General features: G+C 38.3%; 1 protein-coding gene across 2 annotated transcripts in view; it reads right to left on the bottom strand.

Moving 5' to 3' along the window:
* Window positions 1-2,985: 2,985 nt before the first annotated feature.
* PEMT (phosphatidylethanolamine N-methyltransferase) overlaps window positions 2,986-23,862 on the bottom strand; it is a 151,090-nt gene continuing 130,213 nt past the window's right edge. For both annotated transcript variants that reach the window (XM_074281592.1, XM_074281591.1), the window contains 2 exons: window positions 6,798-6,872; window positions 2,986-3,332 (listed from right to left, as the gene is read on the bottom strand). In XM_074281592.1, coding sequence (XP_074137693.1) covers window positions 3,275-3,332; window positions 6,798-6,872 — 133 coding nt within the window. In that variant the 3' untranslated portion in view covers window positions 2,986-3,274. The remainder of the gene's footprint in view (window positions 3,333-6,797; window positions 6,873-23,862) is intronic.

Here is a 23,862-nt window from a genome sequence, read left to right as displayed (position 1 = left end):
TCCAGCTCTTATCAGTCAGTTTATCATTTATTAAGGGCCTGTTCTTTGCCACAGTCTGAATCCCAAAAGATCAGGAGTAGATCAAACCCAAATGTGGTCACAGACCAACTCCAATCACCCTTGTAATTGTCAAGTCTTTTAAGAATCACAAGGGAGACTAGGTCAAGGAGTGTGAAATCCATTCCTTCTTGGTGGTAAAGTTGTTTCCCATGGGTACTCTACCAGGGTCAAGGTTAGCAAGGTTTGCAAGAGCCAATGTTGAAGAATTGTCCACGCATATGTTTTGAAAAACAAAAAGCTTTATTAAAAATAAAAAAAGTTTGGTATGAGACTACAAAGGGATTTGGAAGGATTATTCTGGCTAAAGTATGAAACTTTCTTAGCTCCACAGCATATAGAAATTTTGGTGGGTACAGAAACAAGACAAAACAACTAAATAAAACCTAAGATGAGGTATATTTAGCCAGAATATAAATATCAACATCATAAAAAAAGAAAAAAAAAACTAACTAAAAATTCATATTAAATGTCCACTTTTTAGTCCTCTTAGTTTGCTTTATGCTCCTTCCTTCTTCTCCTTGGTATGAAGAACAACTTCTCATCCACTTGTGTTCAATCCAATTCATCTGACCCAATCTGACCCTCAGGTCTTTATCAGACGAGTGGGTTTTTATTTTTTACTTTTGGCAACAAGTAGTTTGCCATTTCCTTCTTCAGCTCATTTTGTAGAAGAGAAAATTCCACTGCACCACCCAAGTTAAAATCTGGCCTCAGCCACTACTTGTATGATGCTGGAAGTCACTTAGCTTCTTTTTGCCTCAGTCTCTTCAACTGTAAAATTATGGAAAAAGCACCTATCTCCCTGGTTATAAGGATCAAATGAGATAATGTCCTGGCACAGCTCCTCACACATATTAAATTAATAAATGCTTATTTCCTTTCTTCCTATCTTGGGAAAGAGGGAATTGAGCCTAAAACATTTCTACTGACTGGTTGGAAAACTTGATTCCTTTCTCTTCCTTTGTAAACTGCTTAAAAAAAAGATTAAATTCCTTTCCCTCAATCTTCCTGTAGACAAATAGCTCCTATGAAGGAAAGGAGGAGGGAGTACAGTATTACAATATAAAGAATATGGATTTTGAGTTGAGAGATTTGGGTTAGATTTTCAATTCTACTACTTATCAGCCAATTAACCTTGGGCAATTCTTTCTTATTTGGGCCTCAATTTCCTAACTTGTTGACTGACTAGTGTAAGAAAGGAAGAGGTACAAGTTTCTCTAAATCCAAGACAATTCTAAATCTCTCTGGATAAAAAATACTTTACCTTTAGAGAAAGAACTGATGTAGTCTGAATACAGATAGAAGCATACTATTTTTATTTTTTGTTGCTTTTTTCCCTTTTGGGAGTGTGTCTTTTACAACATGACTAATATGGTAATGTTTTGCATGATTGAACAGGTATAATCTATATAAAATGGCTTTATTTTCTCAGGTGGAATGAGAAAAATTGGAACTCAAATTTTTAAGAAATTGAATGTTAAAGTTCTCTTACATATAAATATTTTTAAAATTCAATTTGATTTTAAAATAAGTACAAATTATGTTGGGTAAGGAAATATTAATGGAGGAAGGAGGATAATGGCTGAGGATGAGCCAAAAAGTATATGTATGTGTCCATACTAGATGCTCTTTGCACATTTTGGAATAATCAAACTTTTCTACTGCCCCCAGAAAAAACTGGTGCTTCTCCCCTCCCTTTCCCACCCAATGTAATCTAGAACTCAACTTGTAGTGTATTTCATTGTTCAAAGCTGAGAATGGCCATGGAGAATCTCAGTTTAGAAGAATTATTCAGTCCCTAATTCAGTTTTTTGCTTAGTGCAGGGGGCTTTTATGTTATCCATGGCAGATGGCCACCTAACCTCTGCTGCTGGAATGTCAAGGCACAGTCAAGTCCCACCAATAATCCATGAAGGCCTCCCTGGTTTATCCCAACAATAGCAATCTCTTATTCTTTTTACCTACAGCACTTATTGTTTGGGTTATCCAATGTAATATTTAATTATATAACTAAATTTGTTTACAAATGTATATTCAAATTATTGATTACATTTGCACTATAATTATAATTAAATTATTTGTTATAATTATTATTATAAAATCAGATTTATCTCATTCACTAATGTTTCATTCTTCTCTCTCCAAACTTTCTGAGGACTCCTTGCTCTCTCTCTTTCACCTTTATAACCTCTTCACTCTTCCCTCTCATCTAAAAACCTACCTAGCACAGGGTTATTATACATTGTAAATTCAATAAATTTTGATTTGAGATGAGTTTTTTTCTTCCAAATTAGATCCACATTTGTGGTAGGACAGTAAGATCTTCATCTAGAAGATCTAGAAATAGATCGAGAATATAGCCTAGAAATAGAGGGACTTGGGCAAGCCAATGGGAACAATGAATACTATAAAAACAAACAAAACAAAAAACCAGAAACCCACGTTATCAAGGGAATACAGAGGCCTGAGTTTCAGTGCCATAACTCTGTGACTTCAGACACTTAATGACTTAGGGTGTCAATAAACAGAGCAATGACATCTGCCCTCCCTACCTGTACAAAGTGCTGTAGAAACAGCAGGTGTAATTGGGCTTACAATCCAATCCAAGTCTTCTAACTGGGAATATGGTTCCTGGAGGCTTCCATTCTGTGTGCCTGGGACACAGACCAGGCCTAGGGCACTACCGCACTCTGCTCCTTTTGGAGCAGAAGCATTCCACTTCTCCACTCCCCTGTCTAGCATAACCAGACTTTTGGCCCCATTGCCCAGGTACCCAAACTACGCTTTATTTTAGGCCTGAGTTGTCTGCAAGGACATCTGACCAGAGGGAACACAGGCTTTCATGTAGTGGAAGAGATATATCCAAATGTATTCTACTTACAAAGCAGCCGGTCTTGCATGGAAAAATGAGAGGTGAGGTGGATATGAATTAGGCTATTTCTTTATTATAGAAGTGGGAAATTGGGGGTAGGAGGGTGCGGGCATGTGCCCTGTGCAGCCTCCCCACCCCTCAGGCAGCAGTTTCAAAAGGCACTTTATGTGACCAGCCTTGACCCTGGGGGTGAGGAGGGGATAGAGCTGAGGACCCAAGTGGCCACCAAGCATTTCACTTGAAATTATCCAACACATAAAGTAGGGGCCAGAGTTTGGCTTCCAGCAATGCAGTCAGCCCAGTCCTTCCACTACCCATTCTCCAAAACAAATCTTGCCGGCGTTATTTATTCTTCTGTGACTTTAGAGCTTTTTGTCGGTAGATCTCCTCAGTGAAAGGCCTGTATAGTTATTTTTTTTTTGGGGGGGGGAGTGAGGAGAAAGGGGAGGAGAGGAACAAAATAGGGGGAAAGAAACAAAGAGGGAGAGAAGGCAGAGATGAGAAAAAAATCATTAGCCAATTGTTTTTCAAGCAAAACCTTCAGCTTCCTCCCAGGACCCTTCTCAGACCTCTTTATCCCCAATTCCTGCCCAAAAGGATCCTGCTTAGACCTCCACTGGAACACCTTCTCAGATCTGCCTCTCTCCAGCTACTGCCCAGGAACAACCTTCCCAGGCCCCCAAAGTTGGAGGTTCTTCATAGAATGGATGAGTTCACAGGACCAAGGCTTGCTTGCCCCAGGATCCAAAAACTCCCCTTCAGATTTGTCCACCTTTTCTTCCTCAACCCTTATCGGACAGTTGGGGTCGGATGTGGTGTTTAGGCTGAAGAATATCTCAATTCTAGGGAGTCCTATCTGCTTTCTCCAGTCCCTTTCTTTGCCTCCAATTTTGAGGATGAGACGCAAAACAATGCCTGATAGGAGGACCACAATGACCAACCAGTCTTTTTCAGAAGGATTTCCTACATCCTAACAGATTATGCTCAAATTCTTTAGGAAGGCTCTCCATGTTGTGTCCTCCAAAAGTTCCTTTCCAGTCCCATTTCACATTATCCCCCTCCACTGCAGTCACTTGGGAACCACCACCCTGGGTGCTCTCTGTGCATCCTGACTTTGCTCAGGCTGTTCCCCTTCCCTGGAGGATCATCATCCTGCATCTCCATTCACTGAAATCCTATCTGTACTTTCAAGGTCTAACTCACATGCCACATCCAGTGCTTAGAGGAAGGAACTACAGGATAATGGAGAGCCTCCTGAATTTGCAGCACTGGCTCTGCTACTGAGCTGATTTTAAAAAGTCATTTCCCCAGTCTTCTCCCCTGTAAACGAGGAGGCTAAATGAGATGAATTAAGAATTAAAGTTCTTTCCTGTCCTTTTAAGTAATTATAGTAGATATGTTGCTTAATGTGGCACTTAGCACATTTTATGTCTGTGTTAGCTTCCCTATAAAAATCTAGGGCAGAGACAGTCTCTTAGATATCTCTGAATCTCCCTCAAGATCTGACAAAAGGTCTTGTCTAGACTTAAGGCATGAATGAGACTTTCAATGTTTTACTATTTGCTTTTATGTTGAGGGGATTTCATATCTGCCTCCATTTTAAACCATCCTTTGTGACAAAGAAAAACAAGTAAAAATATCTGACTAGTGATTGGACTTCATTTTTGAAGGGGATTAGTGACATCCTGAGTGATGTTTTGACTTGGGAGTGGATTGGATTTAAGTGGGGCAGAGTTGTACAGTGATCAGATTCATTCTCTTTTCCAGAGCCATTAGAGTCCAATGCAGGGCAAGAGTTAGAACAGCAGAGATGACTTGGAATGTCCTTGTTTGTCTTCAGTGTCTAAGGGACTCTACAGAACTTGTTGCAGTGGCCCTGATGGCCACTGGAACAAATTGCTCTCATCTTTCCATTCTATTGGGGGAAATCTTCACTCACTCGTGTGGCTTGTAGGTTACTCTCCATCTTGATTAACCCAGCTGTTTTGATGGTTTTACTAAGGTGTGGCTGCTGTTCTTGCTATGGCTTCTTAGAACCACACATCTGATTAGGGTGACAATACAATAGCAGGTATACAGTATTTAATGCTAGTAATTTAATTCTCACCTCTCTGTAGTAAGGGAGAAAGTATATTTTACTGTCTGTTCCTGAGATCTTTTTTTGGCTTTTTCAGTTATGAATAGTTTGATTTCTTTTTTAATCTTTATTTACAATGTTCTTCTTCTTCCCCCAGCCACTTTTGTCACTCTTCACCATTCTATTTTGCTATATTATCCAGGGTAAAAATCCGTTTGTTGCAAATTCTATACCAAGATCTTGCCCTGACCCTTTCATCCTATTGTCTGTTCCCTCAGACTACCAGATTAAGGTGAGGTCTCTTTTTCTCAGTGGAATATTGCTCTAGGGACCTACAATTGTACAATGTAGAAAGATCTATTTTACTTTACTATTTACTAGATTCTCTTTGCAGCTGACTTTCTGGGATACTTGTAAAAGGATCAGGAGGGACTCCAAGGATATTATGTAGAGAGGTATTTTGAGAAAAGCTGGACTGGGGTCTCTTCTCTGTCTTTTCTCCTTCCCTCATCTGGCTACTTGCTTCTATGCTGTGCTAATTCTAATCTAATTTTCCTGGTATCTTCTTCCATTTTCTTGGACTCTAACCTTCTCAGACATATCCCCTTTCTTTCTCCTTAAACCATAGAGCTGTTCTTATCCTAGCAGAAGGAAATACTTTACCAAAGGGTTAACTCCCAAGTTTGGTGGTTAACACTGTCTAGTTCTTTAGGTCATGTGGCTACTCCATGCACACTGTCAGTAATGGAGGAGTGAAGGGCAGCCAGTGAGCAAGGGGACCTCGGTCAACTCTGGGCAGTGAATTACCAAAAGGAATGGAAAGATTCGGCCCAAAATTGTCACAGCCACAAGGGTCGGTCTCAGGTCCATTAGTGGGGGACTGGGAGAAAAGGGAAAGTGAAGAAAGCTATGAGTGATGGGCTGGTGAGTTGGAGTGACTTTGTAGTTGGTGTTCTCATTTCTCTTCTTGTCATTGCTGATTTTTCTGTATCTTGGCTCCCATACTATTTGATGTGATGAGATGAATTATCTTTCCAGGAATCTGTCCATCAACATTTTTGACTGACATAACTGATCGTAGGTTGAGGTTTCTAATAACATTTCTGCAAATTCCATTTTGATAGGGACTCTGAGATAAGGAGCGAGTTTCCAAGCTCTGGAGGTGTCAACAGGCCTGCTCATTCCAATCTATTTCCCCTCTACTAGGATAGGATGATGGAGTTTAGTGTCTAATTACTAGTAAAAACTTTCAAAATTGGATTCAGAATCTATTATATGTATCTGTGATTATCTGACTTAACAGCTAGTATCCTCACAGTTCTTAGATTGAGTGGTTTGCAGTTATAATAATGAGGGCAGAAAGAAATACTGGTTAAGGGAGTAGGGAAAGGCAGGGAGATGGAGGTAGGAACTCTACTCCTGAGATGACACCTAATTAACAAAGCCCTCAACCGAGAAGCCAGCTGCATAGCCAGCTGTGTCCTGCCCCAGGTGAATACTAACTCCCCTTGTTTCCATCTTCTTCACTGGTAACAGATGCTGTTACCAGTGACACAGACAGCAGTTAATGAATCTAGTGATGTGGTCAAAGATCAGACCAGTTCTCTGGGCCACAAATAAGTTCTCCAATTGTCCCCAGGAGAGGAAGGATCAATCAGGAAAGTAGAAGGGTCCGTGTTCTTATCTCATTCCTGCACCCCGGCCTCTTGGTTCATCATCTCAAACACTACGATCTATTTGAGTTTTATTTTGTTATTGTAAAAAATTGCATTCTGCAAAGCTACTTACTCTTCAAACACAATGGCAACTGTATAGGTGAGAGCCACAATGATGGTTAGCAGGAGGCCTGTAGGGCTGGCATTCCTGGAAAAGAGAGAGGGGAAGAGGAGAGGGGAAAGGAAGAGAGGACAGAGAATGCCTGGATAAGTCTTTGTGCAAAGTTCTCACTCTGACCTGAACTAGCCACATAACTGTGCATGGATGGGGTCATCTGGTGCCGGGTCTCAATTTTCTTACTTAAAAATAAGGGAATTAGCCTTGAATTCAGGAGGACCCAAGTTCAAATCTGGCCTCAGACACTTAACACTTCCTAGCTGTGTGACCCTGGGCAAGTCACTTAACCCCAGCCTCAGGAAAAAATAAACAACAACAAAAAAACCACCACTTACTACTGTGTGACCCTGGGCAACTTAACTCCAATTAACTTGAAAAAATAAAATAAAATAAAAATAAGGGAATTAGATTAGATGCTTTAATTGGACTATCTGATGACCTATGATTTCCATACATGTCATTCTTTAAGCCTGGGAACTGAAGTTAATAAAGGAGAATTCCTGGAACTGAAGTTAATAAAGGAGAATTCCCCACCCCTTTTTAGGAAGCAAACTAGCAAATTACATTTATCGCCTCTACATCCCTGGGGTGGGGTAAGGGGATTTTAGGGTGAGCATATGGAAAAATCTCATAAAATTTTTGGCTCCCACCCATTCCCCCCAATACCAGAAAAGTCAGAATTTTTTCTTTCTTTATAAGGTATTTACAGTACCTTATTGTACAATTCCAATTTATTTATAGTATTGAAAGTTAAAATATGTTATCATTCAATACTATATAGTTTGATACATTTATAGTTTATTTCTGAGTTTCTATCATTTTCTGTGTCGCCTAAAGCTTCTGCAAAACATTCCCCAAAATTTCCATTTAATTTCTTATGCCAACAAAAGATATGTAAAAACCAGAAAGACACAATGTGGAAGGGATAATTATATTCTGTTTTTATTATTTTGACTTCACAGCAGATCTTTATCTTAAAAATGAAAATGAACTAGCTTTTGTGGCTCTCTTCACTTGGGGAGTTCTTATTGCCCTTAAAGTCATTGGAGTTGAGAGGTGGAAGGGAACTTGAGGAATGTGTAGTTTAACCTTTTCATTTTAGCACCTGAAGAAACAGCCCCAGAGAGGGGAACTAATTCAATTATGGTAAGTGAGAGGCAGTACTATATTAAAAACCAGGTCTTTTGATTCCAAATGTCTTCCCTTTGCTATCTCTTCACACTTAATTCCTGTCTGTAAGATTTAAATGTATCCTATGATACTGAAGGATACAAGAGGCAGCAAATTGAATGATCAATTTTAATGCTGGAAAGGACCATCCAGTGCAACGTTCTCTTCCACAAAAGCAAACTGAGGTGCAGAAAGATTAAGTGATTTGTCAAGGAGATTCAGGGGCTGGATCCCAAGTCCTTAGGACAGCCAGTAATATTTCCACTGTACCAGATTTGCCTCTAATGCAGCTTCCTTACTTTCATAATAATGCTGTTTTTCTCCAAAGCAAGGATGGGGATGGTGGTGTCTCAGACTCAGAAGGTTCCCACCTTCTCTATATGAACTACATAGCTACTGGTCACTGAGAGGAAGATAGGTTGGGAGAAAAACACTAAATCTTAACATACAACAGAAAAGTAAGGCATTATTTTATTAAAATCCTCCCTTGTCAGACTGTGTTTTTCTATAGGTAACTAGACCACTCTGAACTTGCTCAATCACTAAATAAGACCAGTTCAGCTTGGTACACATACTCAGAAATGTTTTTTGAATATGGGATAGTTTTTTAAACAGCTCTTAAGATGTAATCAATGGTGGAGAATTAGAACAGGAGATAACTGTGAGATGTGATGAGAGGTATAGATTCACACTTCTGTAACACCCAATTAATGGGGACTTGCCTTTCAGGATAGAACATAAAAGACTGCCTTTTTGATTTCAAAAATGTGTCTGCAAGCCTAGAAACCTGTTCTTGCAAGGATGTAAAATAAAATCCTTCCAGAATTCAAAATAAATAAATAGATCTTAAACTTTTTCAAAACAGGGACTATAGCTTTGATATTTTTGGATACTAAAAGCTAACAGAGCATTGCACAGAGTAGGTAATGTATAAATATTTATTGTTTGTGACAATGATGAATACTCATTGCAAATAATTTAAGTCCCAGTATATCTCCTTAAGTCTTCCCCAAGAAGTACCTGTGTACCTGAGAGTACTTTGGTACTCAATGTCCAAAGTCTAAGTATGACAGACAAGAGAGTCAAAAAGAAAATGGTTTGATGATAAAGTGATAAAGTTTCTCCCCACTCCATCCATCTCCATTTAGCTTGTAATAAGCATACATCACCCTCACCACTCTCCTTACTTAAAACATTCCAGAGGCTCCCCATCAACTCTAAGATCATTTAAAGTGTTCATAAATGGGCTCCCCTTATACTTTTTACTCTTCTAAATCCCCCCCCCCCCCCGCTCCCGCCCCAACCAGTCACTCTGTATTTTCTATGACCCAGTGACACCAGCTGTGCTGTAGTTCGAACAAGGCGCTCCACCTCCCAATTACAGGAATCTTCTGGTTGTCCTGTCCTTATGAGTGCAATGTTCACTCCTTCCTCTCTGCCCTGCAGGAAGCCGCTGGCTTCCTTCAAATCTCAAACTTCGCCTTCTGCAATAAGTCTTTCTACATTTCCCCTTTATGGTGATTAGATGCCTTCCTTCTGATTAATTCCAATTGATCCTGTGTATACCTAGTTTTTCTACAGTTGTTGCATGTTTTCTGTCTTATCATTAGACTATGAACTACTACAGGATCTGGCATATATTCCATGCTTAATAAATGCTTGTTAATTGTTGATTGCTCTATCAAGTTTGGATGATATAACCATGTATATTATAACTTATTTTCTGTTTATTGTGATTTAACTTTGTTCATTTTCTATTTTGCAAACTTGATTTTCCTCATATCAAAATAGCATTTTATTAATGCTGTTTAATATTTTCAAAGAATCAGGTTTTAGTTTTTCCAGTCCTTTTTAAAAATTTAACACCCCCCACAAGCTTTTTTTTTTTTTTTTGCATTTTTGGGTTGGTTTTCTAATTTTTAAATTACATATTCAATTCAACAAATCTTGCTTTTTCCATCTCAGGGGATAATTTTTCTTCTGAGGCCCATTTTCCACATTTCAAGAATTCTGATATGACATCTCATTATCTTTAAAAAAAAAAAAAAGTTATTGTTTTTTATATTATGCTATTCCTTTCAGCCATTCATTATTTGAGTTATTATTAAGCCCCCTAGGGTAAAATGTTTTATAAGCTTTAAGGTACTATTGGGCAGTGAATGGGGCTGGGCCTGTATTCAGGGCCTTATATACTCCCTAGCTGTGTGATCCTGTGCAAGTCACTTAACTCTATTTGACCAAGTTCCTCATTTATAAAATGAGCTAGAGAAGGAAATGACAAGCCATTCTAGTATATTTGCCAAAATGACCTTCAATGGAGTCATGGAGAGTTGGACTTAACTGAACAACATCAAATATCAGATTTTACTTTCATTATTTTGTCCCACAGTAAGACATGTCAGGCATTCCCTTACAATAAGGATATATACTTTACAGAATGACAAGTTGCTGAGAAATGAATAATAAAAGCATTTAGTTTTGATGCACTCTAGGGGAAAAGATGTTGTTATTCAGGCTTCATTTAATTCTTTATCTTTTGCTAATTACTCTTTGCTGTGTTTTAGTCTCTAAAAGATATTTTTAATATCTTTACTTTTTCTTTCTTTCTTTTTTTTTTTTAATACACAATAATTTACTCTCTGTGCCTTACTATCAATTCCCCACAGGTTCTTTCCACCAAGTTTGCCCCTATTTGACTACCTTTTCCCTAGTTTTAAATTTTATTTGTTACTAAATTTTTTTCATTTGTTTAGTTATTATCTCTTCCCTTATTACCTCTTATCTTTTACTTTTCAGTTAGTTGGTTACTTAAAAATCTCTCATCCAGTCTCCTTTTATGTATTTTAATTTTTTTTTACTATGCCTTGAAAAAGAAATTTTCCTTTGTTTTGTTCTACTTGTTAATTCAATGCCCTGTGACCTGATTTTTCTTTTATTGATGTTACACTTTTCTTTGTTCCTTTTTTTGTTTTTTGTTCTCATTAGAGGGCTAAAGCTTCACTGAATTTGAGCTTCCTTTTTTAATTTCTACATTGTTGCCTTTATAGATCTTGTCTCATTTTTCTCTCTTTCTCCATTAGATTGCAAGTTTCTTGAATTTCAAGTTTTGTGTTTGTCTGGGGGTTTTTAATTTGTTCCTTTTCTAGCAATTTTAGTTGTAAGCCCAATTCGTTGGCCCTCTCTTTCTCTATTTTATGAAAGTAGGCCTGTAGAGATATAAAACTTCCCCTTATTACTGCTTTGGCTGTATCCCACACATTTTGGTATGATGTCTCATTATTGTCATTTTCTTGGGTGAAGTTATTAATTATGTCTATGATTTGCTGTTTTACCCAATCATTCTTTAGTATAAGATTATTTAGTTTCCAATTATTTTTTGGTCTATTTACCCCTGGCTTTTTATTAAATGTTATTTTGACTGCATTATGGTCTGAAAAGGATGCATTTACTATTTCTGCCTTACTGCATTTGATTTTGAGGTTTTTATGCCCTAGTATATGATCAATTTTTGTATAGGTTCCATGAACTGCTGAGAAGAAAGTATATTCCTTTCTGTCTCCATTTAGCTTTCGCCAAAGATCTATCATATCAAACTTTTCTAGTATTCTATTTACCTCTTTGACTTCTTTCTTATTTATTTTGTGGTTTGATTTATCTAATTCTGAGAGTGCAAGGTTGAGATCTCCCGCTATTATAGTTTTGCTATCTATTTCCTCTTGCAGCTCTCTTAATTTCTCTTTTAAGAATTTAGATGCTGCACCACTTGGTGCATACATGTTTAATATTGATACTGCTTCACTACTGATGCTGCCCTTTAGCAGGATATAATGCCCTTCCTTATCTCTTTTAATTAGATCAATTTTTGTTTTTGCTTGATCTGAGATGAGGATGGCTACTCCTGCTTTTTTGGTTTTGCCTGAAGCATAATAGATTCTGCTCCACCCTTTTACTTTTAGTTTGAATGTCTCATCCTGTTTCAGGTGTGTTTCCTGTAAACAACATATAGTGGGATTCTGACTTTTAATCCAGTCTGCTAACTGCTTCCTCTTTATGAGGCAGTTTGCCCCATTCACATTTATGGTTAGAAGGACTAATTCTATATTGCTTGCCATCCTATTAACCCCTCCTTATGCTTTTCCCCTTTCCTTCCCTTTTACCCTCCTATCCAGTATTAAACTGGTGAACTCCGCTTGCTTTTCACAGCCCTCCCTTTTTAGGATCCCTCCCCCACCTTAAAGATCCTCCCCTTATTTTACCCCCTTTCCTCGAAATTACTGTATTCCCTTCCCCTTAGCTTACTCCTTCCCTTTCACTTTTCAATGAAGTGGAAGAAGTTTCACCATAAATCGAATATGTCTATTGATACACACTATGTTCATCTCCCTCCTTTCTTTCTCTCAGATATAATAGGTTACCTTTGCCTCTTCATGAGATGTAGTACCACCACTTGACACTTTTTTATGATATAATCTCCTTTCCACCTCTAGTTTCTAAGACAAATTGTACATATGTTCTTTACATATTTTTTTGACAGAAGTATAGTTCTCAAGATTTCTTTTTACCTTTTTAGAAATCTCTTGAGTTCTGTATTTGAAGATCAAACCTTTTATGTAGGTCTGGTTTTTTCATCAAAAATAGATGGAATTCATTTATTTCGTTAAATGTCCATCTTCTTCCCTGGAAAACGATGCTCATTCTTGCTGGGTAAGTTATTCTTGGCTGCATACCAAGTTCCTTAGCCTTTCGGAATATCATGTTCCAGGCCCTGCGTTCTTTTAATGTGGACGCTGCTAGATCCTGGGTTATCCTTATTGTGGATCCTCCATATCTGAATTGTTTTTTTCTAGCAGCTTCCAATATCTTTTCCTTCGTCTGATGGTTCTTGAACTTGGCCACTATATTTCTTGGCGTTTTGATTTTAGGGTCCCTTTCAGTAGGTGATCGATGAATTTTTTCAATGTCTATTTTACCCTCTGTTTCCAAAACGTCTGGGCAGTTCTCTTTGATAATTTCCTCGAAAATGGTGTCCAAGCTCTTTTTTTCCTCCCATTTTTCAGGGAGTCCGATTATTCTCTATTTGTCTGTCCTGGATCTGTTTTCCAGGTCTGTTGTCTTTCTGGTAAGGTACTTGACATTCTTTTCAATTGTTTCATTTCTCCGGTTTTGCTTGACTACCTCTTGGTTTCTCCTTGAGTCATTCATTTCTACTTGTTCCAGTCTAATTTTCAATGATGTATTTTCTTCACTCACTTTTTTTATATCTCTTTGTAATTGTCCAATTGAGTTTTTATCTTCTATGGAATTTTTTTCCATTTTATCCATTTTATTTTTTAGAGAGCTGTTTTCTTTTTCCAGCTCACTAATCCTGTTTTCCTTGGAGTTGTTTACCTTTTCCAGCTCACTAATCTTGTTTCTCAATGATTTGATTTCTTTATCCACTCTGTCTTTGAATGCATGGGATGACTTCTCCAGGCTCTCTTGCCAAGCTTCCCTTTCCTTTTCCCATTTCTCTTCCAGCTCTCTTGTGAGAGCCTTTTTGATTTCCTCTATGAGATTCTTTTGTATTGAGGAGCAGCTCATATCCCCCTTAGGGGATTCCTCTGGGGACAGTCTGTTTTTAGTCTCCTCAGTGTTTGAAGTCTGCTCTCTCTCCATACAAAAGCTGTCAATGGCTAGAGCCCTTTTGAATTTTTTGTTCATTTTGTCAGAGTAGGAATTGAAAAAAACAAATTGACAAGAGAAACAATAGGTCTGTTTTGGGGGGGATGGGGCTGGATGGTATTAATGGGCTTCCTTTACAGACTGGGGGTAGGGCAGCAGAGAGCCACTAACAGAACAGCAATGACTGTACTGAGTCTGCGCTCTGAGGCTCTGAGAACGCACCGAGTCAGTCCAGGTGGGGGTTGGGGGTGGCCGAGTTCTGAGAGATGCTGGCTTTCTGGGGTTTTAATCTTCACCTGCAGTGTTTACACCCTCTCCGCTGCTCCTAGCTTGCTGCCAAGACAGAGTATCCACACTGGGGAAAAAGTCTTTTTGCAGAAACGGCAGAGATCGTACCCCTCCCCCTCCGGTCTGAGCTGTGTGAACTGCCTGTCTTGCTCTGGCTGTCTGCCCTCAGTCTGCGCCCAGTCTGATTGACCCTCCCCCGAGCAAACACGGACCTTTTCTGGCGACTTTCAAGGATGTCTTCTCTTGGTGATAATTTGTGGATTTCTTTCTGGGTCAAGCATTAAGTCAGAGGCTTGTCATGAAGTAAGTTCTGAGAGAAAACGAGGAGTTCAAGCAGCTGTCTGCCTCCACGCCGCCATCTTGGCCGGAAGTCCGCAAGTTTCTTGATAGCAAAGATTTTTTCTTTTGGAGGGAGGTGGTTCTTTTTTTGTATCCCTAGTGTTTAGCACAGTTTCTAGCACATAGTAGTCACTTAATTAATGCCTAATGGACTTGTTAACTTTCTGCTATGCCTTATACTTAGAGAAGGAAGCAATATTGGACAGAAAACTGTTATATGGTAGAAAATTACTGTGTCTTATTGTATGGTTCAGTCCAACCCCCACCCATGACATGACCAACTTCCCTCTTAAAGTTCATGGCATTTCATCTCTGGGACTATGCCATTCCCTTTCCCACCTCCCACCTCCATTCTGGGTAGCAGCTCCTAAGGAACTTAGACATGATGGAAGTATAGTACTCTATCAGAAAAGATGGTCTCACAATGCATTAATTATCCCCAAATCAAAACTACCATTAAATATCTCTTTCCCACTGCAGGCATATAACTACTCTCTTTTGCCAGGCTAATGCTCTTCAGGAAGCACTCCCCTTATATCATATGAAATACTCATTTCTTTAAAAGCAAAACAAAAAACATTTTTTTTTCCCCTTCTGTTTTTGTTGCTCAGATTTCCTACAGTATTTCTCTCTGTATTCGTGCCAGAAAGCTCTCCTGAATAATGATTTTAAAAGTTTAAAAAAAAGGGAAAAATCAGATGATTTAACTAATTAACACAGGGAAGAGGCCTACATGCAGAGCTCTATATTTGTGGAATAACTGAGGCCTCTAAAATGAACTTAATGCCTTATTTCAGAGTATTGGCCTTCACTAGTTACATTATAGGAGGCACATTAGTCTTGACATAGCACTCTAGCCTGTGGAAATCTTCTTGGAACTTAACTCATTGTGATACCTTTTCCTCCCACAAATTTGATTCATGTTCCATCTATAACTTCTTCCAAGTAAGTGATAAAAATTCACAACAGAACACAGCAGACATCTAAAACTCTCTACTAAAGACAACCCCTCCAAGCGATAATAAGTAATTACAGATAATAATAATAGTAAGAACAGCTAGCATATAGAGTGCTTTTAAGGTTTGCAAATATCTCATTTTATCTTCACAACAACCCTTGTCTTTTTTTTTTTTAACAGATGAGGAAGCTGAGGCAAGTAGCAAATAAGTGACTTGTCTAAGATCATTCACCTAGTAAATATCTAAGGCCACATTTGAATTTGTGCCTTCCTGACTCCAAATCCAGTGATCTATCCATTATCTTAGCAGCATCTAAACAGTAAAGAGTGAGAAAACCAGGGTTGCTCCATTTTTTCTGAGTTTCATCGTTGTCTGAGAGCTGGTAACAAAATTGGTATGAGGCATTTTCCAGGTTTGGAGGGGTGTAAAGGGAATAATCAGACTGTAACATTAAAGGAAACAGAGATAAGGGTTATTTTTTATAAACTGTCTTGTGGAAGTCTTCAGATTATTGCTTTGTGCTGTTATTTAATATTTCTTCTATAGTAGTACTGTCACCCTGTCTACATAAAAAGTTCCTTGATAGAAAGCCCATCTCTTCTCTTGGATAGATTTGGGCCTTTCAAAGCACTTCCACATTCATTATCTCAGCTGACCCTCAAAATCCTTAAAAGGAGTATTTTTCTACCATCCATCAATAGTCAATAGAACTTAGCTAGGAAAACAGGGACAAATTAGACACAGAAAAAGATAGAAACATTACAAACACATGTATGTGTGTTCATCTATCTGCAGACATACCATTTTGATGTCTGTGCTGGTGTCTGAGATGGAGTCATCTCCTCTCTGTATATTATTTCTTTTGTCCCAGGCCAGGCTGGCAGGGGAACAGCATGAGATGCTGTGTCCTGCAAGTGAGGCAGGGATTTCATTCAATTTGTGGGTGAGTTTGGGGGGGTGAATGCTTCTGTAGCACCAGCTTTAATTTGGAGCTCAGTTTCTCTAGGGACTGAGATGACAGAGAACAGAGTACACCCTGGTTTGAGGAAATGTTTTTATAATTTGGTTCTTGCTGTATCTTTGCAGTAAATACTCCCCTGTGAAAAGTTAATGGATGTTAATTGGTTAGATGATATTAGGGAACTGATGACTGGTATAGATACAGGAATGGGGCTTGAAGTGTACTGGCATTACAAAACACTGTACTCTCTCAGAACCAAGAGGGGGAAAGGAAGGAGGGAGGAAAAGGGAGAGAGAGAGGGAGAAGGAGGAGGAGGAGGAGGAGGACGAGGAGGAAGAGGAGAGAGAGAGGGAGGAAGAAGAAGGGATGGAAGGAATACAGGAAAGGAAGGAAGAAAGAAGGGAGGGAGAAAGGGAGGGGAAGAGATAGAAAGAGAGGGACAAGAAGGGAAGAAGGGGAAAAAGAAGGGAGGGAGGAAAAAAAGGGAAGAAAATAGAGAGGGAGGGGAGAGAGAAAGATAGACAGACAGACTGAATAAGAATATCCGCCAGCCAGTGCAAGTGAGAATTGGAATAAGGACTTCGAGAGTTTATACAGGCTATATTTACACTACTGGACCCACAGTCACAATGGTTTGACTTGTTGAATGTCAGGTCCTGAAGGGTATCACATAAGCCACAAGGAATAGAATATGTGCTTATATATGTTGCCGAAGAATCTTTAGTGTCAGGAGTTCTTAAAGCTTTTTTTCTGTCATAGATCTTTTAGCAGTTTGGTAAAACTTATGGAAACCTCAGAGCACTGCACAAAATAAGATCCATAAGACTACAAAGGAAACTGAATCATATTGAGATAAAGTTATCAAAATATTTTTTCAAAACATGTTCACAGACTCAAGGTTAAGAACTCAATGTTTTCCTCTCGCTGGAAGAATGCATCATTTTTCAGTGCTCTAACTAGGGAACACAAAGACACTTTCCCTTGCATCTCATCTTCCTCCCTGTCCCCAGGGCACTTGTGTCTAAATCAGTCCAGCAGAAGTTGGGATTAGCAAATACCTGAGAACAGAGGCACTAGGCTGCCAGGGCAGGAGTCAAAAAAGGCTCCCGAGTACAAAGTGTGGCTGTGTGGTAGCAGGTGTGGGATAATTTCCAACCTCCTCACTACTGCTAGAAACATCAAATCTTTCCCTCAGCCCATTCCTGTCCCCAAAGTATCACGCAAGAGCCCAAAAGAAGAAATGGAGTTAATAACTAAGCAGAAGGAAGAAGAGAAGATAAGAGCACTCTATATATTAATGCATTTGAGCCTCACAACTCTGTTCTGATTATCCGGCAGACTTCTGTCCTTGCTTACTCCAAGTCACAGGTTGTTCAAGGGTTCTCATTTCATGGCACACAAAGTAACTTGTCGGAAGGGAGAAAATGCTACCAAGCAGGCTTTGGGGTTCTACTCTTAAAAGTCACAACAGGATAGATCATGGGAAGAAATGGATGACCACTCACACAGGGCAGCAGCTAGCCAGTCATGACTTGGCGGCTAACATTATTTGTCAGGGACTGACCAATGACAAATCCGCACACTCTAATAACAGACCTCCAAACATCTTTGAGAATTTAATCAGTGGTAAAAACAGTGGGCCATCACAGGCCACTGCCTGGACACAGCAGTGACTATCAACTACTTAGTGCTAAACTGGGGAATGGGGTGGGAAGGAACAAAAAGCCTTCATAAAACTAAGCTTGGAAAGAAAAGTCAAAATTCTAGAGGGAATGCAAGAGGCACCCCTTGTCCCTGTCATCCAGTTTGCTCCTGGAGTTAGTTGCACCAAGCCTTCCACGCTTTCTTACTAATACTTTTATCCAAATAAAAAGGGAAGCTTTTTACTCTCCCAGTACAACTGTCCACAGGACATTTAATATAAAAAAATTAAATAGCAGCATAAAGACATGTTCTAGGACCATTTTTGCCTGGACTCCATTAATTAAAAATGATGACTTTTCTATAACCACAGTAAGTAAGAGCTGACATTTACACAACACATATCTATCAATATCCATCTATATCTATATACATATATATATACATATAAACAGACATATACATAATGTCACGGAAGGTAGGTACTACTGCTATTCTCTTTATACTACAGCTAAGGAGGCTGACGACTCAAGTAAGTCATACCCTCAATACTCACTAGAGCTCCTTTTTCTTTTTTTCTAAGAAAAGAGAGAATTACAGTTGATGATTTCATCTTACTGTTCTTCCCAGCCCTGACATCTGTGGTTCTACAATGCTAGGATTTGGTTGCCTTTCTAGCACTGATTGAGAGATCTAATTGGGAGTGGGGAGATGAGAAAAGTTCAGATGTATGATTTCATCAATAGAGATGACTTCATCAAAGTAGAATAGACAGTAGTAGTGCTGTAGATTAGTTTTGAAGAGTTCTCTAGAGCAGTTATGAGGAAAAGTAAACCTGGATCTTTCTGATATCAATCCTAATCTGCTGTTCATTTAATCAGCTCTTTTCAAAAACTCTAGCTTGGGGGTCATTCTATGCGATAACTTATCATGGAATCTTCCCATAATGGTTTTTTCAGGGTTCTTACCACCTTATATAGGGGGAGCTACCTACTAAAAAAGACCTCTCAACACTTTTGGAATTAAGCCCCTAGACACAGAAAACAGATCCATCTCAAGGCTGATAATATGCAGGGATTATATGGAAAGTTCTAACAAAACCATTACTATTATGAATTTCAATTGATTGATCAATGATCACCCATTGATCATTGGAACATAAGATTATAGGTTAAGCGCTAGAAGGGACCTTTGAAACCATCATTCCAATTCCCTCATTTTACAAATGAAGATACCAAGATCATAGAGATTTAGTGACATGGTAAAGTCACACAGAAAAAGGAAAAATTTAACTCAGATCCTCTGACTCCAAAGTTAGTGTTCCTTCTATTGATATTCAAAGTCTCCTTAATCCTCAAATCTAGTAAGTTTCTCTTACAAGAAAACCTTATGCACTATGGTGGTTACTGATAGTAACACTGACTATCCATTCTTGAATTTTCCACACAGCCCAAGAACCTGGAGCTAAGAAAGTTCATTGGCCTCTAGGTAGTAAGTGAATAATTGCACTTTCTTCTCACCTGTTCATCTTGCTCCAAATTCTGATTTCTTGGTTAAATAAGTGTGAACTTTAGGGATTCATTTTTTTTTTTTGTATGTTTTTTGTCTTCCCCCCCCCAACCCCGATTCCTCCTCTCCTACCCCAAAATACCCATTGCACATTTGGCTTTGCCCTGGGAAATGAGAAGCTCTTCATCATCTATCTAACCAGAAGGTTTGAGTCTGGCTGAGTGCAAATGAAAATGAAAAATCCTACTGTCTTCATTCAAAGTATTTTTTTTTCCCCGTGGACAACAATTACTTTTGACTTCTAAAGCTAATGAAAAAGGACAGCTCCTTGGTGACAAAGGCTGAGGAGTCATATAACCACATCTGCTTCCTGTTTCTAGAAATAGCTGCTGTCATACTGTTTCCCCAATTTATTTCTATAGTTACCTTCTGATTCTCAGGCTAGAATAAGCTAGTTTTTGCAGGTTAACAGTTAGCGGGTTAATGGTTTTGGATGAATTGAGGGAGGGAGGTTTCTAGACTGCCAGCTTCAAAATCAGCAGACTGTATGTAATCAGTGGAATCTCTCATTACCTGCACAGTCTTGTAACACAAGTTCTATATTGGAGCTGTACACAATTTTTTTAATTTCTCAGGAATTCCTTTCTAGGTCAGTAATGAATATAAGATAAAGAGAATATCCTTCAGGTCTAACCAGTATGGTAGCTTTGTCAGGTTGTTAAATTTAAAAATTCTGAAGATAATAGTAGGAGTCAAGGGGAATTCCAACAGGATTTTGTATGTCATTCAGGGAGTTGACCAGACAATTCAATTAAATAAATATTTATTAAATCCTTACTATGTTCAAAGCAATGTATTAAGCACTGGGAGATAGGGGAGGGTTACAAAGAAAAAAAATAAGACATTGTCTCTGGATTCACAGGTCCTAAAGATGAAGACCTATTCATAAGTGGTAGAGAGTTGATCTTTTTGAGGCAATGGATGCTCTGATGTCAGTGAAAGTATGGCTTTTTACTGGTGCCGTCCCTTGTCCTACTTTTCATTTTCTCCTCCCCTATTATACCGTAGACAGGAATGACTCACAGAATAGATGGGCTGCTTTCAAACAAGATTCTTTTCTACAATAATAATAATAATGATAATGATAATCTTTTATAATTGCACAAAAATCATATTCTTTCTTCAATGCAATCAAAGCATTTTAGAAGGGACTTTTACAGGTCATCTGGTCTGATCTTTCATTTAAGGCAGATATCTTCTTTGTTTTGTTTTTTTGTTTTAAAAACAGGAGTTTTCAAAATCTCTTCAGTGTGACTCTCAAGACCACCTCTTACTTCAATGACCCTGATAGTCTAAATCTCTTCTTAGGGCTGAGAGGGAATGCTTGTCCCTCTGACCTATAAATTCCAGAATGTCAGTCAGCTTTTAAATTCCCACTGCAGACTTCTTAATCATATCTCCTTTATGTTGTCAGGTTGAATAGGCCTTTTTCTTTGTCTTTCTTCATTTAAACACCTAACCTGATTTCTATTTCCTCTCTCCATTTCTGTTTCCCTTGAGGCAAAATGCCCAAAACTGCACAGACTTTTCTGGAATAGATATCTCACAGTTTGGTACCTTCTTTTCTTTATTCTTATTTTTACACAAATTAGTACTTCCCAGAAACCTAGTTTCTTTCAAAATTCAGCTTAAATGCTAATTTCTATGAGGCCTTTCCCAATCTCTGTCATTTCCTACCAGATTCTAAAACCATCCTGTCAAAATTGTCCTCTATTTATTTTGTATGTTTCATGGATTTTATATGTGTACATGTTGTTCTTTGATGATGGGGGCTGTTTTTATATCACTGTGGTCTAAAAGGAACTTCACAAGTACATGTTGACTGATAAAAAACTCTGGATTGATACTTTGGGGAATGATCAGCAATGATTCCTAAATCTTTTTCTTATGTGATAACCACTCCTTCTCTTATAAATAATTTTTAAGAAATAGGCTTAGCAGCAATTGAGATTTTACTGTTTATATTTCAGTGCCCAAAGAAGTATCCATTGGTCCCTCTTTCCAGCCACTGTCCTACTTGCTAATTAATAACAAAACATTTGATTAAAAAAAAAAAAAAAACAAAAATACCTTTAAGTAGTTAACAACTTTCTTCAAAGTTTAAATAAATTATATTTCCCTTTAGATTTCCTCAAAAGGTTGAGTAACCATAATAGAATTACCTCTGCCCAGATGAAGATTCCATGCAATGGTACTCCTTTCCCAGGGATATGGGTTTTATCTTAAATATAAGAAACAGCATATTTAATAGGCAGGAGTTCCTAGTGACATTCACTGATTTTGACTTGTGCAAGTGAACTGTGCTCTTTGGGTTTCAATAGAACAGCTTATAAAATCTGGATAATGGTTCCAAGACTTTTCTTTAATTCTGGTCAACTGTATAATGATTACATTGGGTTCCTTCTCCTCCCCACCTCACAAAGCTCAAAATATGCAAAGAGAGCCTCTTTTTGGCTCTCCTAGTAACAGCTCTAAGTTAGGAGATTTTCTTTTCCTTTCTTTTCTATTTTTTTAAAAAAGCATTTATTCAAGCCTATTACCTGGCAGGCACTAGATTCTGGAGATAAAAGTGAAACAATCCCTACAAGTACATTAATAAGTAGAGTAAATGTACAAATGAACACAAGGTAGTTAGTGAACTATAATTCCCACATCAATAGATATAAATATAACTATATAGTGGTTGGGAAAAATCAGGAAAGGCTTCACATAGAAAGTGAAAATGGAGTTATCTTGAAGGAAGACACAGATTCTAATGGCGTGAGGTGAGATAGGAGAGCAACTTAGTTAAAATATTTATCTTTAATAAAACTAAAGTTATGAGATTCTCTAGGAGTCAGTTAAAAGGTAGTATAGGAACTTCAGTCTTTAAAAGTCCTGTGATCAGTCTTTCTTTTTAAAGGGTCCCGAAAACCAATGTTACTACTTGTATATAAAACATCAGACACAAAATTCCAAATTCAAAGGTTAGTTCTGTTCCAGTCTGGGGAGAAGGCCATGTGGCTGAGGGGCAAGAGCTCTAGATTCTTAATTTGGATTGACTGCTAATTAATAAAGTGACTTTAGGAAGTTTTTAATTTTTCTAGATCTTCTTGTTCTCACCTATAGAATGAATAGCTGATGGGAGTTTTCTGAGATTCCTTCTCCTTCTAATCTATTTTTGGTTTCAAGTGTAATGGAATTGGAAGAAAGGGATGAGGACTAGACTTTGTGATTTCATTGCTGTGGGGAACTCTCTGATGATAAACAGCTTCTCTGCACTTTGGAAAGTTGCTTAGAACAGCAGCATCAAAGTTGGGAGACCACAGCTCCTCAATACAGCCAGAACCAGATTTAAATGTAATTGGGATGGCAGGGAGATCAACTGATTTGCTCAAAGTTACATTGCTAGAGGGCAAGATTTGAATTCAGGTCTCCCTGGCTTTTAAGCAGGCTCAATTCCATGCTGCTTGTCACTGGAGGAAAAGGAAGATAATCTTGAGGGTTTTTTTTTTTTTTTTTTTGGGGGGGGGGAGGGTGTAGGACATAAAATAACTGGGGTTAAGTGACTTTGCCCAGGTTCACACAGCTAGGAAGTATCTGAGTATGGATTTGAACTCAGTTCCTCCTGAGTTCATTATTTTAGTCCACTTACTCTGATTTTAGTTTCAACAAGCTCACTATATTTCTTGAGAATAGGAAGAAAAGAAGTAAATTGAAAACCACCAAAAAGCACAAAACAGAAATTTTGGTTCACTGAAAAATCAGTAACAAGAATTTTGGGGGTTTAGCATATTAGCCTTTTTGATTACAAGTTTCTGGCTAATGATTTACTTCAGTTTAGTTCTGTCAGCCTGACAGATTTAGAGGTATTTATCCAAATAGTTTAATTTTCTACATCCCTTTCTGATGGAGCACTCTAACTTGTGCATGTAAGATGGAAGGGTGAGAAGAGCTTTTGTGCATCTATCTACAGGCCATTAGCCTATCAGTCACCTCTACTTTTTATAATGAGGAAACCTAGACCTGGAGCTAGAGGAGAAGTAATTGAAGAGAGGACCTTGGCTTTCTGGTACCTTCAACAGGAAATCTAGGAAGAAACCCTGGAGAAATGGGGAAGTCAATCAAGCTTCCTTTCAGTGACTCCCACTAAGTCTTTTTGAAGCTTCCCATTCCCAGAGTATAAATCAAAGTTATTGCCTTCCCTCACCATATCCTCAGTTGTACCATTTCCCTCTATTGATTAAGGAAAGTAAATAATGGTAGAGATTCAATTGGGGTTCTTAGCCAAGGTCCTCAGCTTATACAACACAGATCATTCTTTGTGTGCTCTTCGTGTCTGAATAAAATCAATGATGATTCCTCCTCTCTCCCTTACTCTCACTTTCTCTCTGAAGCCATGCAGAGGAAAGGCACTGGGGGCTGAGACAGATGGCTTTCAATGAAGATTTAC

The sequence above is a fragment of the Sminthopsis crassicaudata genome, chromosome 1 (assembly GCF_048593235.1).
Source record: "Sminthopsis crassicaudata isolate SCR6 chromosome 1, ASM4859323v1, whole genome shotgun sequence".
NCBI classification, from domain to species: Eukaryota; Metazoa; Chordata; class Mammalia; order Dasyuromorphia; family Dasyuridae; genus Sminthopsis; species Sminthopsis crassicaudata.
This window is presented reverse-complemented; position numbering and strand designations above follow the sequence as displayed.